General features: G+C 33.2%; 3 protein-coding genes across 4 annotated transcripts; 2 read left to right on the plus strand and 1 right to left on the minus strand.

Annotated features, from left to right (window-relative positions):
- The first annotated feature begins 279 nt into the window (after nucleotides 1–279).
- LOC112750381 (myb family transcription factor PHL8) lies at nucleotides 280–2,593 on the plus strand. Its single transcript, XM_025799090.3, has 6 exons — nucleotides 280–922; nucleotides 1,012–1,088; nucleotides 1,203–1,260; nucleotides 1,357–1,432; nucleotides 1,527–1,596; nucleotides 1,686–2,593. The coding sequence occupies exons 1-6, from the start codon at nucleotides 727–729 to the stop codon at nucleotides 2,265–2,267; spliced, it is 1,059 nt and encodes a 352-aa protein (XP_025654875.1). The 5' UTR covers nucleotides 280–726; the 3' UTR covers nucleotides 2,268–2,593.
- Nucleotides 2,594–7,904: 5,311 nt separating this feature from the next.
- LOC112750379 (protein HOTHEAD) lies at nucleotides 7,905–10,880 on the plus strand. 2 transcript variants are annotated; one of them, XM_025799088.3, is made up of 3 exons: nucleotides 7,905–8,230; nucleotides 8,713–9,360; nucleotides 9,888–10,880. In XM_025799088.3, exons 1-3 carry the CDS (start codon nucleotides 8,131–8,133, stop codon nucleotides 10,718–10,720), a joined length of 1,581 nt encoding a protein of 526 aa, XP_025654873.1. In that variant the 5' UTR covers nucleotides 7,905–8,130; the 3' UTR covers nucleotides 10,721–10,880. The 2 variants fall into 2 exon arrangements, with proteins under 2 accessions (XP_025654873.1, XP_025654872.1); XM_025799087.3 differs by having other exon boundaries at nucleotides 8,026–8,230; nucleotides 8,692–9,360.
- A 280-nt stretch (nucleotides 10,881–11,160) lies between these two features.
- On the minus strand, nucleotides 11,161–12,371 carry LOC112750380 (E3 ubiquitin-protein ligase MPSR1). The gene has a single exon (XM_025799089.3). It carries the CDS (start codon nucleotides 12,068–12,070, stop codon nucleotides 11,312–11,314), a length of 759 nt encoding a protein of 252 aa, XP_025654874.1. The 5' UTR covers nucleotides 12,071–12,371; the 3' UTR covers nucleotides 11,161–11,311.
- Nucleotides 12,372–15,028: the final 2,657 nt, after the last annotated feature.

The raw sequence follows: 15,028 nt of genomic DNA on the forward strand, positions 1-15,028 counted from the left end.
AATTATTAAATATTCAAAATTTATCATAAAAAATAAGTAAAAGCAAAAATTAGACGTCAAATTATATGTACCATAAAATTCAACATATACTTATAGATAATTGAAATCAACCATTAGCATCATTAAAATACTAGAATACCTTAAATTTTTCTTTAACTATAATCACTAAGAAAATTTTCTTTTTCTTTTTTTTTTTTTCCTATGAATGCTTCTCATAGCATTAAGAAAGTTGTATGTATTATTCATTATAGTAGGGCCTACCTAATTCAGAAGGGAATCAAGCTCAAAGATAGATAGAGAAGATGAGGTGGGAAAACAGCTAGATAAAACAACAAACCACAAACCTTTTCTTTTCTCTTTTTTTCTTTTCTCGCCTTTTAAGACTCAAAATTGAGCTGTTTTGCTTTCTCTGTTTTTGCTGCATCAGAGATTCTCTTCCCACCCCTATTCAAGTCAAAGAAGAAAGATTAGGGGTGAAAAATAATTTAAATTGAAAAACATAAATAAATTGGAAAAAAAAAAGGTTGGTATGAAATGTGGAAGAGGCACAGCTCATGCCTCATGGCATATATTCCCCCCAACATAACCCCACTTATGTTTCCTGATATGGAGTGAGAGATATCATAGAACTCCACCAACAACTCCAACTTATAAAAAGAGAACTCTAGTTGCCACATATTGGTTCATAGCTAAAAGGATCAAAAGATTATCATCACATATATATAGATGTTACACCACATTACCAGTAACTCATCCACAAAACAAGGAAAAAGGAAAAGGAAAATGGAAATGGATATGGAAAAGATGCAAAATCAAAGTGTGCATTTTGTTCTATCCACTGATGCAAAACCAAGGCTTAAATGGACTCCTGAGCTTCACCAAAGATTCATTGAGGCAGTTCATCAGCTTGGAGGTGCAGAGAGTGAGTATTATTTAACACAAGCTTAAGCTTAATTGGTGAAGTTGCAATTTTGAGATTAGACTTTTGAAACTTTGCATGTTTGTCTGCAGAAGCAACCCCAAAGAGTCTTATGAGAGTGATGGGGATACAAGGACTTACTTTGTACCACTTGAAGAGCCATTTACAGGCAATTTTCCCATTTTCTTTTTGCAACAGATAGATACCATAACTCTTTGTTCATTATTTGCTGATTCTGGGAATCAATCAAAGTTGTGACTTGTTTTGTGAATTTTCATTATAGAAATATAGACTTGGGAAAAGCCACCAGCTAGAAACCTGTTCCGACAACCAACAAGAAGGTGAATTTTTAGTTTATATCTAACTAATTAGTGGCATGATTTATTGTTTCCTAATCAAAGCAACAAATTTTGATCCCTTTGTTATTTTGGATCCAGATTGCAGAAAAATCAAGAGCAGTCATGGTCATTGCAGCAAGGAAAACAGTGTTGGGGAACAGAAACAAGTCACTGAGTATTAGTTTGAAACTGATCAAATGTTTGAGTTCCTTGTTGATAATCGCATATAGATTTTCATTGATTGAGACATTGAGTTGTGTGCTTCTCAGGAACATGAAGATAGCTCAGGCTCTCCATATGCAAATGGAGGTACAAAGGAAACTTTGTGAACAAATTGAGGTAGCACATATGATCTGAATTGAGACTCACTAGTTGTTACTTTTAATGCATGAGGGTCATGTTAACGAAATTTTGCATGGTGAATTCAGGTGCAGAAACATTTACAGCTTCGAATTGAAGCTCAAGGGAAGTACTTGCAATCGGTGTTAAAGAAAGCGCAAGAGGCGCTTCAAGGATACAATTCTTCCTCAGTAGGACTAGAACTCACAAAAGCAGAACTCTCTCAACTAGTTACAGTAATCAACAATGCTTGTCCAGGTTCTCCAATCTCAGAACTCACAGAAACTAGAGGGTTAAGTTTGAGAAGTGATGATGAGAGGAAACAAGACAAGGGAACCATGTGCTCATTGGAGAGTTCTTTGACTTCTTCTGAAAGCTGTGGGAGAAAGGAAGAGATACACCAGCCAATGGAAGAAGAAACAAGATGGAACTTGAAAAGTTTTAATGAAATTTCACTTGAATTTCCCTTTGAGGCATTTCATCAAACAGGTAAAGGGCAAAGTGGGGATGACTCGAGTAAAGAAGAAAGAGTGAGAAAGAGAAATGCAAAAACTGATTCTGAAGGTAGCTACTGTGTTGAGCAACCATCTGGGAAAAGATGTGGCAACAAATTGAGAAAACTTGAATTTGACTTAAACAACCAATATCACAATGACACGGACTCAAGATGAGAGAAAATACTAGACTTAAAAAGTCCCCGAGACATGTTATTTGAATTCATTTTATCTCATATATCGAGCCGACACATATCTCCAACTTGAAATGGGATGCGAAATTGTGCGTTGACTCGTTTATGAAATAAAATGAGTACACACAACATTTCTCTAACATTGCTATTAAGCTTGTGGTAACATGACAATGGTTTGTACTTTTCTATTATAGTTATTACATGGACATGTATGTGCAGCAAAATCATTACTGGGGAAAAAACAAATAATCAAATATAGTATGTATATTGTATATTTTATTATAATGAATAGAATGAACAATTGAATCATTGAATGTATATTTTGTTCATGAAAAAAAAAAAGTGTATAATATAAACATATGATGATATGCTCATATCTATGGCAACAATTTGGTAGGGTACCTACTGGTATAATTATTAACGATAATAATGATCCTTCACAAGGACCTACCAGAAAAATATGAGTTGGTAACATCTAACACAGATCATAATATTCCATTTTGGAACCTTTTGCTTTTGTTTTTTTCTTATTTTTCATTTGCATTGAAATACAAAATGATGAGATAGAAGAACCCATCTAAAATGGGAAGAAAGAAATATATAACCTAAAGAAGAATGAATGATGAGTTAAAACCATGCGCAATTCAAAGAGAAAACCAAGAATTTTGTGCCACTCATACGCTTTCTCTAATTCCAAATCAATAACATTGTCCACTACTTATTAAATATAACTCCTAAATTGTTGATAAATCGTTCCGTACAACATACATACCAAGGGGCCGGATCACCGGTTTTTTGGTTCGACCGCTTGCCTTACTTATCTTATTTACAATTTAAACGATATAAGTCTGTATATATCTTGTTTATAGTGTAAACGAAATATGTACATACTTATGTCGTTTACACGGTAATCAAGATAAGGTTTAGACGTGCCTATATAAGAAACTCGTTCACAGCGCCTCTTTTATCACTTTCATTGCCCATTACTTTTATTTCTCTCTTTCTCAGACCTTTCTCTTGATATTTGTGAGATACTCTAACTTTATGGCGCATGCGTAAATGCACGAGACGGAGATATCAACCGCCTGAAAGCGATTTGGTAAATTGCGGGAACGATCGACTTCAAGGTTAGTGTTGTGATTTTTCTCTTTTAAGTAATTGAGTATGTAATTATTGTTAGGATACTTTTATAAATTTAGTGTTGTTATACATGTAGATTAAGGGCTTGTTTGCAATAGCATCGATCATTGCCTGATAATAAGTTGAATTAACCGCATTAAATGGCATCCATCATCCATCTCGCAATAGCAATATCACACTTCTCTACAATTTCTTTGCTTTGGAGAACACTTTTGATAGTTGGTTGAGTTCCAGGTGTTGGTGCCGATGGAAAAAAAAAAGATTGTAATCCCTTGAGTTGTTTTTCTTTTCTAGAGCTAGGTGCTGGAAGCCTTGATTTTTGTTGTTGTTGCATCTCATTACGTTCATTCAGTTAGGATTTGGTTGAATTAGTCCCACATTACTTAGGATAGCAAATGGAGTGGGTGGCCTAGGCTATAAATATGAGGCTAAGTTCTCCATTTGTTTTTGCACCAGTCAGAAACACTTTAAACTTGTATCTGATTTTTCTTTTCCTCTGTACTCTTTGATTAGAGAGTGTTGTGAGGTGTAGTTAGATATTTGCTTTGAGAGAGTGTGGGTGTACTGGGGTGCCGGTGTTAGAGAGAAAGAAGTCTATGTGTTGTAACAATTTTCACATAGTGATATTCTCTGGTTGTCATTTGACAACGGCCGTGGTTTTTTCTCCGGTAATTGGAGTTTTCACGTTAAATTCTTGTGTTGTGATTGTGTCTATTTTATTTCTCTGTCAAAGGTGTTTTCTCAAGGGAGAATGGTGTCTTATTCCCAACAAGTGGTATCAGAGCTTCGGTTCGGTGGGATTTATTCTTAGTATGCTCTGTGGTTGCAGCCTAGTCTGACCTTCCACATCAGAAAAGAATTTTGTCCTGTGGCTTGAGGTTGATCATTGGTTGCTGTTGTTGTTGTTGGAAGGACACTGTGAGAGTGCAGTTTGGAAATGTTCTGGCTAAGGAAAGACCTAGTATTTAAGTGTGTCCATCGTGACCCACCTCTCTTTCCTGGGGACCCTTCCTAGTGCACAGTTGAGTTATACTATTCCAGTATACGGTTGCAACAATGTCAGGATATTCAAGTGCTGTGAAACTTGAAATAGAGAAATTTGATGGAAGAATCAATTTTGGCTTGTGGCAAATACAAGTCAAGGATGTGTTGATACAATCAGGTTTGCACAAGGCGTTGAAAGAGAAGATCTCTGGTTGCTCTCTCTATGAGTGAAGATGATGTTCTCTAGAAGACAAGAGTATCCTCATGGTATTACCGCACTGCCATGGATAAGGATAAGTTGTGGTTCTCGGGTCCACAATTGCACACGGGCATTGGTTGGCGTTGAGATGCAAGGTGTGTGGCGGAGTTAGGTCGATGGCTGAAGAACTTCCACGAAAAGCCTATTTGGAAGTTGCACCATGAATTTTCAGCAAGGTTTCGATCTGTACCAAGGGAAAATGCTTGGAGTGGTCTAATTCCAAGTGAGTATACTTTCATGGTGGAATATGATAGTTCTCTGAACTATGATTGTCGGTATAGACAATAGCAGCAAAGAATTGTCGGTGTTGACAATGGAAGCTGAAGATGTGTGACTATTTCAATCAAGGTGGAGATTGTTAGGATTTGGTTGAATTAGTCCCACATTGCTTAGGATAGCAAATGGAGTGGGTGGCCTAGGCTATAAATATGAGGCTAAGTTCTCCATTTGTTTTTGCACCAGTCAGAAACACTTTAAGCTTGTATCTGATTTTTCTTTTTCTCTGTACTCTTTGATTAGAGAGTATTGTGAGGTGTAGTTAGATATTTGCTTTGAGAGAGTGTGGGTGTACTGGGGTGCCGGTGTTAGAGAGAAAGAAGTCTATGTGTTGTAACAATTTTCACATAGTGATATTCTCTGGTTGTCATTTGACAACGGCCGTGGTTTTTTCTCCGGTAATTGGAGTTTCCACGTTAAATTCTTGTGTTGTGATTGTCTCTATTTTATTTCTCTGTCAAAAGTGTTTTCTCAAGGGAGAATGGTGTCTTATTCCCAACAAAATCTCATCAACTTCTCTTTCAACTTCATCACAAGCATTATAACTTTCTGCATATTCTTCTTGAGTTTTCCTTTTCTTGATTTGAAGATCTTCAATGTTTTGATTGAATTGGTGTCTCACTACAGCTGGCACCTTTCGACATGCCTCAATATCTCTACCTTTTCCAACCAAATAATACTTAACCCGGTTAATTCCTCTACCCCTAATAAGCTTTTCACAATAAATAAATACATAACATAACGATTTTTGCTTTATCCACAACTTGTTTACAATGGCCACATGCAGGATTGGTTTTTCCTCTATTAATATTTTTTTGGGTTCCAATTGTTGCATCAGGAGTTGATACTTGTTTTTGGAAAATTTATATATTTGATGGTGTATTTGATAAAACCATCCTAAATTTCTAATCAATCAGGACTAAATGACTAATCTACCAGAATAATATACAATAATAATCTACTAAGAATAATATACATTAGCAACCAAATATAACAACAATATATTATATATAACAAGAATATATTACACTATAATTAATAATATATTACAGCAACAACATAAAACAAAAAATTGAACAATCTAACAGAAATCAATAAGTTATAAACTTATAATCAACTAAATATTGTCAACATAGATAATCAACATCATTAATCAATTATTCTAACTGAAGTATTAAATTATTGAAAATTTGAAATACTGAATAACTTAAAAAAATATAAATACATACTTTATGACTAATGCACCACTGGCAGAGAAAAAGGAGACCGGAAAAGAAGCATAGGGCCGATGACGACGACAGAGATGGTTGGACGACCGGACTAGCAAAAGGAGAACGATGACGGACACACAGTGGCACAGGACAGGAGGTAACGAACCGAGCTACACAGGAGCCACCAGATGACAACTCGGAGTAGCAGTAGTAGACAACGTCGCACGGTTCATGGAGGTGGCATTGGCTGTGGTCGAGACCGTCGGATGGTGCAAGAAAGGCTGAACCTGAACGAGTCTCTCTCAATCTCAGTAGTTTGAAGTTTAGGACTTTGGGTATGGGAATTGGAAATCGAGTTAGAGTTTCAGGCTTTCAGCGTTTCATTTTTTTTAAAATAATGGAAAGTTAGAAACAACGCCATTTTACTTGAAGAAAAAAAAATAGTTCGAATCGAATCAGGTTTTTTCAAACCTGCTAGTTTATCAATTTTTGTCAAATTCGGTCAGTTCAAACTGGGTTTTGTCAGTTTTCTTTTTTGTTCGATCAACTAACTCACACAAACTGACTTTGTTGTCGGTTCATTGGATTTTAATTTCGGTCCAACCAAATGAATCAGTCCGATTCTTATAACACTGCATGTATGTATATTTTTAGACCTAGTCATTAAGTGCGTATATGTTTAACATCATTATGATGCGTAAAAACAACTTTGGCAAAGTAGATACTAAAAAGCAATTATTGGATAGCACAATTATTATTTTGCACCTAATAAAAGTCATAGATAATAGGAAGAAGAGTCCTTAATTGGTACTTCTTTTCTGTTGTTGTATCATATTCATGGTCGATAGAAGCCATAATATTAATACTAATTAATAAACATGATAGTCATATATGGTGATGGCAAATTACAGTTCTCTTTCACCCCCGAATAACTTTTTTCTTCTCTCCCTCTTTATCCATAACTTGATGCTATTATGCTAAGCAATTTCTTCCACTATGTAGCACAATTTGGTAACGCGGGTCCCCACTAGTTTACTTTAATTTAATTATTTATCATCCTTCTCAAAGACCCTACTTTAAGTATGAGTTGGTAACTCCAAATGCATGCAATTATTATGCTTTGAACCCATTTTCACCTACATGCAATTATACCAAGAGCTTGTTGCCCAGGCCATATAAATCCGAATAATTCTCATTTTTTGAACTTTTTTTTCCTCCTTTTTTTCCTCTCTCTTTTTTTTGTTTGGTAATAGCAGGACGTACTTACAAAGATATGATTATATGAAATTAGATTTTAAGAGTTTTGAAAGAATAAAACAAATAGGTGACACTATATAATACAAATTGTTTTACTAATTGATCATTAAATCAATATTATTATCCTGGTATAATATTCAAATAATAATAACAATAAAGATAAATTAAGTTAACTTTCGTATATATTATACTCAACTTCCTTTGTTGATCAGTGGGTAGTGTTTACTAGGATAATATCACATCTTATAAAATATTAAAATATCACGAGAAAGAAGTTTAGCATAATTTTATAAAGAGTTTTATAAAGTCATTTAATCGTATTTATTCTTTTGAATAATTATTTATATAATTAAAAAAAAATTATTTTTATTGACTACGTAATATTATAATAAACATAACGTGTAGCATTATCTATCATATAAAAATATATGATTAATGACTACTACATACAAAAAGTATATATAAATTAAAACAGCTGGTTAGAGGGAAAAATAAACAGTATATTTATATCCGAAACAGACAACGGTTGTCCCAAAGAAAGGAAGACTAGAATGATTATCAAAACCATGCGCAATTTTATATTTGATTTCTGTGGAAACTTTAATCAATTGGTGTCACCCGCCAAGAGAAAATCCAATAATTCGTATAGCCCACATTGGTAAATAAAATCATACCCATTTCTTCTACTTACAACAAACCAATTGTAATTGCTATTGCACATGGAACTCGCACAAGTTAAACAAGCTCATAAGCTTCTCACAGCAATTTTGTTGCTCTCATTTGCTAATTTTGGATTCTCTTTCCCTTCACAACCTCAAGGTAATAAGTCTACAATTTATTTCATGTGACTTTTTTAGTCACAACGCTTGTTATATGATTTTTATTTATTTATTCGAGAAATATTAAGTGACCAACAATTTTATTTTGTAATTTTTATATTTGAACCAACACTAACCAGTTTTATATTATTTTCAAATAAAAGTGTTAACCCCTTGTATTTCCATTTTGTTAAGAAGTATTATTTGATATGTTTGGTAATTGAGATAAAATGCATATTTAGATATAATGAGCTAGAAAATTGTGTATTTCTAACTTAAGTTTGGAAAAATATAGAAAATGTATAAAATTTATTTCTTCGGACATTGTCTTGTAACTAAATGGTTTTATAATACTCTTTAATAGCTAAAAGTAGAAGGCTTATTACATAAAAGTTTCAAACGTTTTTTTTCCTAGTAAAATTTCCTTAAACAATTTCCCTTTTTTTATTGGTTCTAAACTAGAACCTCTACTGTATAATGTAGCCAACAGAAAATGGCACATGACTTCAGATGTTAAAGAAGTATCAGGGAAATCCTATGACTACATCATAGTTGGTGGAGGAACATGTGGATGTCCATTGGCTGCAACACTGTCCCAAAAATTCTCAGTTCTACTTATAGAAAGAGGTGGTTCACCATATGGGAATCCCTATGTAACTGAAAGAAGGTTCTATGGATTTCCACTGATTCAAACAGACAAATACATGTCAGTGGCACAGTTCTTCACATCACAAGATGGGGTTGCGAATGTGAGAGGAAGAGTTCTTGGTGGTTCTTCAGCTATAAATGGAGGGTTTTACAGCAGGGCAAGTGATGAGTTTGTTGGAAAAGCTGGTTGGGACAAGAAAATGGTTAAGGAAGCTTATGAGTGGGTTGAATCCAAGGTTGTTTTCCCACCTTTTTTTCTTAGTCCTTGGCAATCTGTGGCAGAGTTTAGCCTCCTTGAATCTGGGGTTTTGCCGTACAATGGGTATAGTTTGGAACATGTGAAGGGGACAAAGATTTCTGGGAGTGTGTTTGATGCATTTGGAAAGAGGCATACCTCTGCTGATCTTTTAGATGCTGGGAACCACAAGTCCCTCACTGTTCTTGTGAATGCCACAGTCAAGAGCATCATATTTGATCACAATGGTAAGGAGGGGCAAAAGAAATTAAGGGTTTCTGTATACTTTTATAATTTATATCCGTATATTTTCAATTAGAAAATCTTTGGGTTAATTAATTGCATTTTATCCCTTGAAAACTTTAACATCATGTGCAATTTAACCTTTGAACTTTAAGAATACGCAAAGCAACCCATTTTGGCAATTTTTTCATCAATTTTTAACATGGTTTAATTAGGGTTTAGAGTGTCAAAGTTATAACTTAGGGAAGTTCAGGTGAAAAGTTTGTACATAATCTGAAGTTCAAGGGACCGATTTGCGTATCTGTTTATTTATTTTTTTAAATGAGGAGCAAAATGCAAATGATATAAAATTCAGCAAAATAAAGTGTAATTAATTCCAAAAATTATGCATGAAAATTACCCACTAATACTAAAATGCACCTGAAGTCTCTCAGTAACTAGCTTGAGTAGCTTTAATACATAAAATAGTAGCATTTTCCAGTGACCAATTCATTATTAAATCTTTAGAATTTTAACCACTGAAATGATCCAGGAACCAAGAATGAAACAAGAGCCAACGGCATAAGGTTCATCGAGAGCCATGGCAGCTTGGAACAAACCCATGAAGCATACATCAAGAAACACAAGAATTCAAGAGGTGATGTAATATTGGCAGCAGGTGCATTAGGTAGCCCCCAATTACTATTGCTAAGTGGCATAGGACCAAAAGAGCAACTCAAAAAGTTCAACATTCCATTAGTTCTTGACATGAAAAATGTTGGGAAAGGAATGCAAGACAATCCATGCATAGCAGTATTGGTTGATTCGAAGCCGCAGAACAGAATACCTGATCCACCACAAGTTGCTGGCATAACAAGTGACTTAAAGATTATAATTGAAGCAGCAATATTACCCTTGAGTTCTAATTCAACAAGGGTCAATGTTGCTGCAAAGATAGCATTCCCTTCCTCAAAAGGGTTTCTTGAACTGAGCAACACAGACCCAAGGTTGAACCCTACAGTGAGATTCAACTATCTAGCAAGTGAAGATGACATGGAAGAATGTGTCAACATGACTCAACTACTTAACAAGATTGCAAGGTCGAAATCCATCGCGTTCTTCCTTGGCGAATCGAGCCAGAACAAATTGGCATCCGCCGAAGATGATATGAGGAAATTCTGCAAGAAGAATGTTAGAACGATTTATCACTATCATGGGGGTTCCCTTGTTGGATCAGTGGTTGATAAGGATTATAGAGTTTATGGTGTGAAGGGTTTGAGGGTGTTGGATGGGTCAACCTTTTCAGAGTCACCAGGGACAAACCCAATGGCTACACTGCTTATGCTTGGAAGATACCAAGGGATCAAGATTCTCAGAGAAAGGTAAGGTATCAAGTGATTCAAAACAAATTATTATTCTTGTTAACATGTTTTGCAAAAATCAATGCGTGTAAACAAATAAAGTCAGCATATAGGAGCCTAACAAAGTCTACTCTTCTTTTTCTGGGAAGTTTAATGAAAAAAAAAATGCACTTTGCAAATCACAATTTTACTTCTACATTGTAGAGCGGTTGCTACTTGCTAATTAGTAGAGCTAAAAGCCCTCCTAATTTGAAAGAATATTTAGTACCTCATCATTATGAATGTGAAATGAAATTTTAAATTAAGAGGATTCATAGGTTCAGAATTCAACAGCATAGTTACTATTTCCACTTCAAATTCATTAATTAACTTAATCATTTTAAATAAAAAATTGGAAAAACATTAGTTGATAAAACTCCACTGTCCACTGAGCTGAAAAGAATTGGGTAAACAGAACCAGAAAAATAAAAAATCAGTGACTTATTTATTCCCACAATGATATGATACAAACAATTTTGTGCCTCTGTAACCTGTACATAATTTTGACCAACACTGTAAAAACCCAACAATCTCACCCGACCAAAAAATTGGAATTTAAAAAAGGAAAAAAAGAACCCTAATTTTCTGCTTCAGCATCACCTCCAGCAGTTGATGATGCATAATCACCCAAATTAGGATCATCATCACCATCACCAGAAGAATCTTGATTTTGATTCTGATTCTGATTCTGATCGTGGTCATGTCTCCTACTAATACCCCTGTTAAAAGAAAAACTAACCCAAACTTCACCATTACCGATTCTTCTCCTCTCTCTTTCTCCTCCTTCTTGTTCTTCTTCTCCTTCACTATCCCTCTTTTTCCCTTCATCTTTTTCCTCAACCGGCATCTCGTACCTGCAAACAGGGCAAGTTCCATGCATCCCAAGCCACTTCTCAATGCAATTCGGATGAAACCTGTGCTTACATGGCATCTCCTTAACCAAAGCACCAACACCAAAATCCTCCAAACACACAACACACTCTCCTACTTCAGCTTCACCTTCTTCGATTACAAAGCTCGGCATGGCGTCAATGGATTCCTTCGTAGCTGGAGGTCTTCCAGCTTTGCGGCTGTTGTTAACGGCCATGTCGCGAAACAGAGCTTCGAGGCTTGAAGCGCCGTCGATGACAACCATGCTTTGCGTGAAGGGGTTCACTAGTATGATCCTCTCTCGGTTGGGAGCATCGGTGGTCCTTTCTCCCGTTTCGTCGTTATCTTGGTCTTGCGATGAAGAATCCCGAGATTGAGAATCAGAGAAGCCAAAGAAGAAAGGCAAAAACAGAGTCATATCTCTGTTTCTAACAAATCTTTCGAAAACGTCAGGCTCGGATGCCATGGAGCTTAAAAGGAGCAAGGTTAAATTGGTAAATTAAGAGAGCGGAGGGCTTTTGGGGTGCTTCGTGGGACTGGGTGGTGGGTTGTGAGGGGGGTTTTATGAGAGGGGGGAGGGAAATAATGGTGCGCGTACACTGAAATGTTTGAGAATGTGGTGGAAGGATCTGGAAGTTTTGGTTGTTGGAAACTTGGAATGTTAAGGAACGTGGTTATCTTGAGTATTTGCATTTGGATCAAGCTGCTATTTTCAGCTTTTCTTTTACCGGGGAGCCAGATATTTCTAGGCAATGATGAGGTGTCCCTGCCCACACGCTTTCTTACCGTGGCCTTGTCTAGCCATGCTATTAATGTTTTGTTAAGAGGAAAGAAATTAATATTTTAAAAATTTAGTTAATTTGTATCCTAAAAAAATATATCAAAAATATAATAATATTTTTTTACATTTTTTTATATATTTAATATATGAGAAAAGGACAAATAAGTTCCTGACCTTTTGTTTCGCAGACATTTTTGACCTTGACTATTAAAAAATACTTTTAAGTCACTGACCTTTACAAAATTTGGACGGATCAGTCTCTCTATCCAAATGCCTCCGTCAGGGACTGATCCGTCCAAATGTCTCCGTCAAGGACTGATCCGTCCAAGTTTTGTGAATGTCAGGGACTTAAAAATATTTTTTAATGGTCAGGAATGAAAATATCCACGGGACAAAAGGTTAGGGACCTATTTGTCTTTTTCTCTTAATATATTAAAGATATGAAAAAAATATTTTTTAATAACTTTTAGTAAATTTTATTTATGATATTTTTAATTTTTTTTTTAAAACATAAGTTTGCAAAACTTACATTTTAAACAAGGTTCTTAAAATTAGATTGGCTCAAATGAAAATTTGAATTAACTAAAAGATAATAAAATAATATTTAAATTTATAAATAAATTAAAAAGTAATGAAAATCCAAAAATTATTCAATAATTAAAAGTTCAACATCAACTCTCATTTATCATATGTAAATAAAAAAAAAAAAATTCATCCAAATTTATCTTCAATAATCAATAAAGTTTGAATTAGTATTTCCTAATTAGTTATAAATTAATATCCAATTTATGAAGTATTTATAGGTAGCATTTCTTCGAAAAAAATTATTTACAAATTTTTTTAGATAATGGATTATTGGCCAAGTTCATTATATAATTCCAACATTTATATTTTGTTTGGACAGATGATAAAATGTAAAAGAAAGAAAATAAAAATAGAAAAAAAGAATTATTTTATGTGTTATTTGAATAAAAAAAATGAATGAAAAAAAATTTGAACGAAAAAAATTAAAAAATGAAAAATTATAATAGAAAAAAATTATATTAATATCCTTAAGTCTTTTTTTTTATTAAACAAAAGGTGAATTGATAATTTTTCTCTTGTTTATACATTATTTTTTTATTTTCATCTCATCTTTGACACTTTGTTTGGATATTAAAAAAAAAACTAAAAGAAAAAAAATATAAGAAGAATAAAATGAGAGAAAAAAATAGAAGAAAATTAAAATTATTTTTGTGTTGTTTGAATAAAAAAAAATTTACTAGATTCTACATTTTTATTTATTTATTTATTTTTCATCTAAACAACAAAAAAACTCACATTTTAATCCATTTTCTTTCTTTAATTTTTTTCCTTCCATATTTTCTTAATCCAAACAATTGTATTAGAAAAAATAAAAGATTGGCTGAGAGGAATAAAAATAGTGATTTGGATGCAGGTAATACATTTATCTCTATTATTCCTAAAGTACTAGCTTCGGAGAATATTATTAACTTAAGGTCTATTAATTTTTACAATGTGTGATATAAAGTCATAATTAAAATTATAGCTACTAGGATCAAGAATTTAATGCCTTATCTTATTTCTAACCTCCAAGCTAGTTTTATACCTCGCAGAATAAATGCAGATAATATTTTAATCGCCTAAAAAGTGATTCATACTGTGAAAAACAAAAAGTATCGAAAAAGTGATTAGCGCGATAAAGATTGATCTAAAAAATACTTATGAATTGTTGAATTTCGACTTTGTGGTGGATACTCTGAAGGACATGTGCAAACCAGATAATATTATTCCACTGATGCATGTTATCATAGGTGTTTGGAAATCCTCTGGAATTCAATTCCTATAGGAATAGAAATTAATTCAATTGCAGTGTTTAAGACAAAAATAATTAAATTAGTTTAGATGAAATTTAATTCAGTTCTTTTGTTTTCTCTCAAAATTAATTTCAATTCAAATAGGTTCGATTTGGAATTTCATTCCATTGAGATTTCACTTAAAATTTAAAATGTCTAAAATATCTTTATAATCTAATTACTTCTTCTTAACTTTTGTCATTCATTTTCTCTCAATGTGTCCCACCTTTTAATATATACTCTCTCTTCTCTCATCACTTTCATTCATTTTTTTTCTTTTCTTCAACTTACTTAATATAACATATACATTTTTTTTAAAGGTCTACTATGTAGATCTAAAAAAATATATACCCATATAAATTTTAAGTGTTTAACTTAGTCTAATGATATCAAGCGTTTGTCAATACGTCCGAATATTTGAAGTGAAGTTGTGTCAATCATGACATTAGCAAAAAGTGACATTATTTTGTTTTATTTTAATAACATGAATTAGTTACTATAATTTACTATTAATAACTAACTTTTTTTTTATTTGCTAGGTCATTAGACCACTCAACAAGTTAGTTCTTGATAGTTCATATTTATTTTTTGTTGTTGGTTTGCCATTAGAATCAACCATAAAGAATCATTTAATTTTTTTAATTAATAATAATTTTTTAATTTAATATTTTAAAATGTATTTTAATTATTTCATATAATTTAATAAATAAATATATTTATTATTTAAATATGATGTTATATTAATAAAGTATAAAATTGTCTATTATAAAATTTTAATTCATTTGAT

Source organism: Arachis hypogaea, chromosome 15, assembly GCF_003086295.3.
Source record: "Arachis hypogaea cultivar Tifrunner chromosome 15, arahy.Tifrunner.gnm2.J5K5, whole genome shotgun sequence".
In the NCBI taxonomy this organism is placed as follows: Eukaryota; Viridiplantae; Streptophyta; class Magnoliopsida; order Fabales; family Fabaceae; genus Arachis; species Arachis hypogaea.

What these genes read in the sequence shown, in the direction of transcription:
- LOC112750381 (XM_025799090.3), top strand. Translation starts at nt 727, where the DNA reads ATGTTACACCACATTACCAGTAACTCATCCACAAAACAAGGAAAAAGG. An exon ending in TCAGCTTGGAGGTGCAGAGA is followed by an intron (nt 923 to 1,011) that starts GTGAGTATTATT and finishes GTTTGTCTGCAG; the next exon opens with AAGCAACCCCAAAGAGTCTT. An exon ending in AACTTTGTGAACAAATTGAG is followed by an intron (nt 1,597 to 1,685) that starts GTAGCACATATG and finishes TGGTGAATTCAG; the next exon opens with GTGCAGAAACATTTACAGCT.
- LOC112750379 (XM_025799087.3), top strand. Translation starts at nt 8,131, where the DNA reads ATGGAACTCGCACAAGTTAAACAAGCTCATAAGCTTCTCACAGCAATT. An exon ending in TTTCCCTTCACAACCTCAAG is followed by an intron (nt 8,231 to 8,691) that starts GTAATAAGTCTA and finishes GTTCTAAACTAG; the next exon opens with AACCTCTACTGTATAATGTA. An exon ending in CATCATATTTGATCACAATG is followed by an intron (nt 9,361 to 9,887) that starts GTAAGGAGGGGC and finishes GAAATGATCCAG; the next exon opens with GAACCAAGAATGAAACAAGA.
- LOC112750380 (XM_025799089.3), bottom strand. Translation starts at nt 12,070, where the DNA reads ATGGCATCCGAGCCTGACGTTTTCGAAAGATTTGTTAGAAACAGAGAT.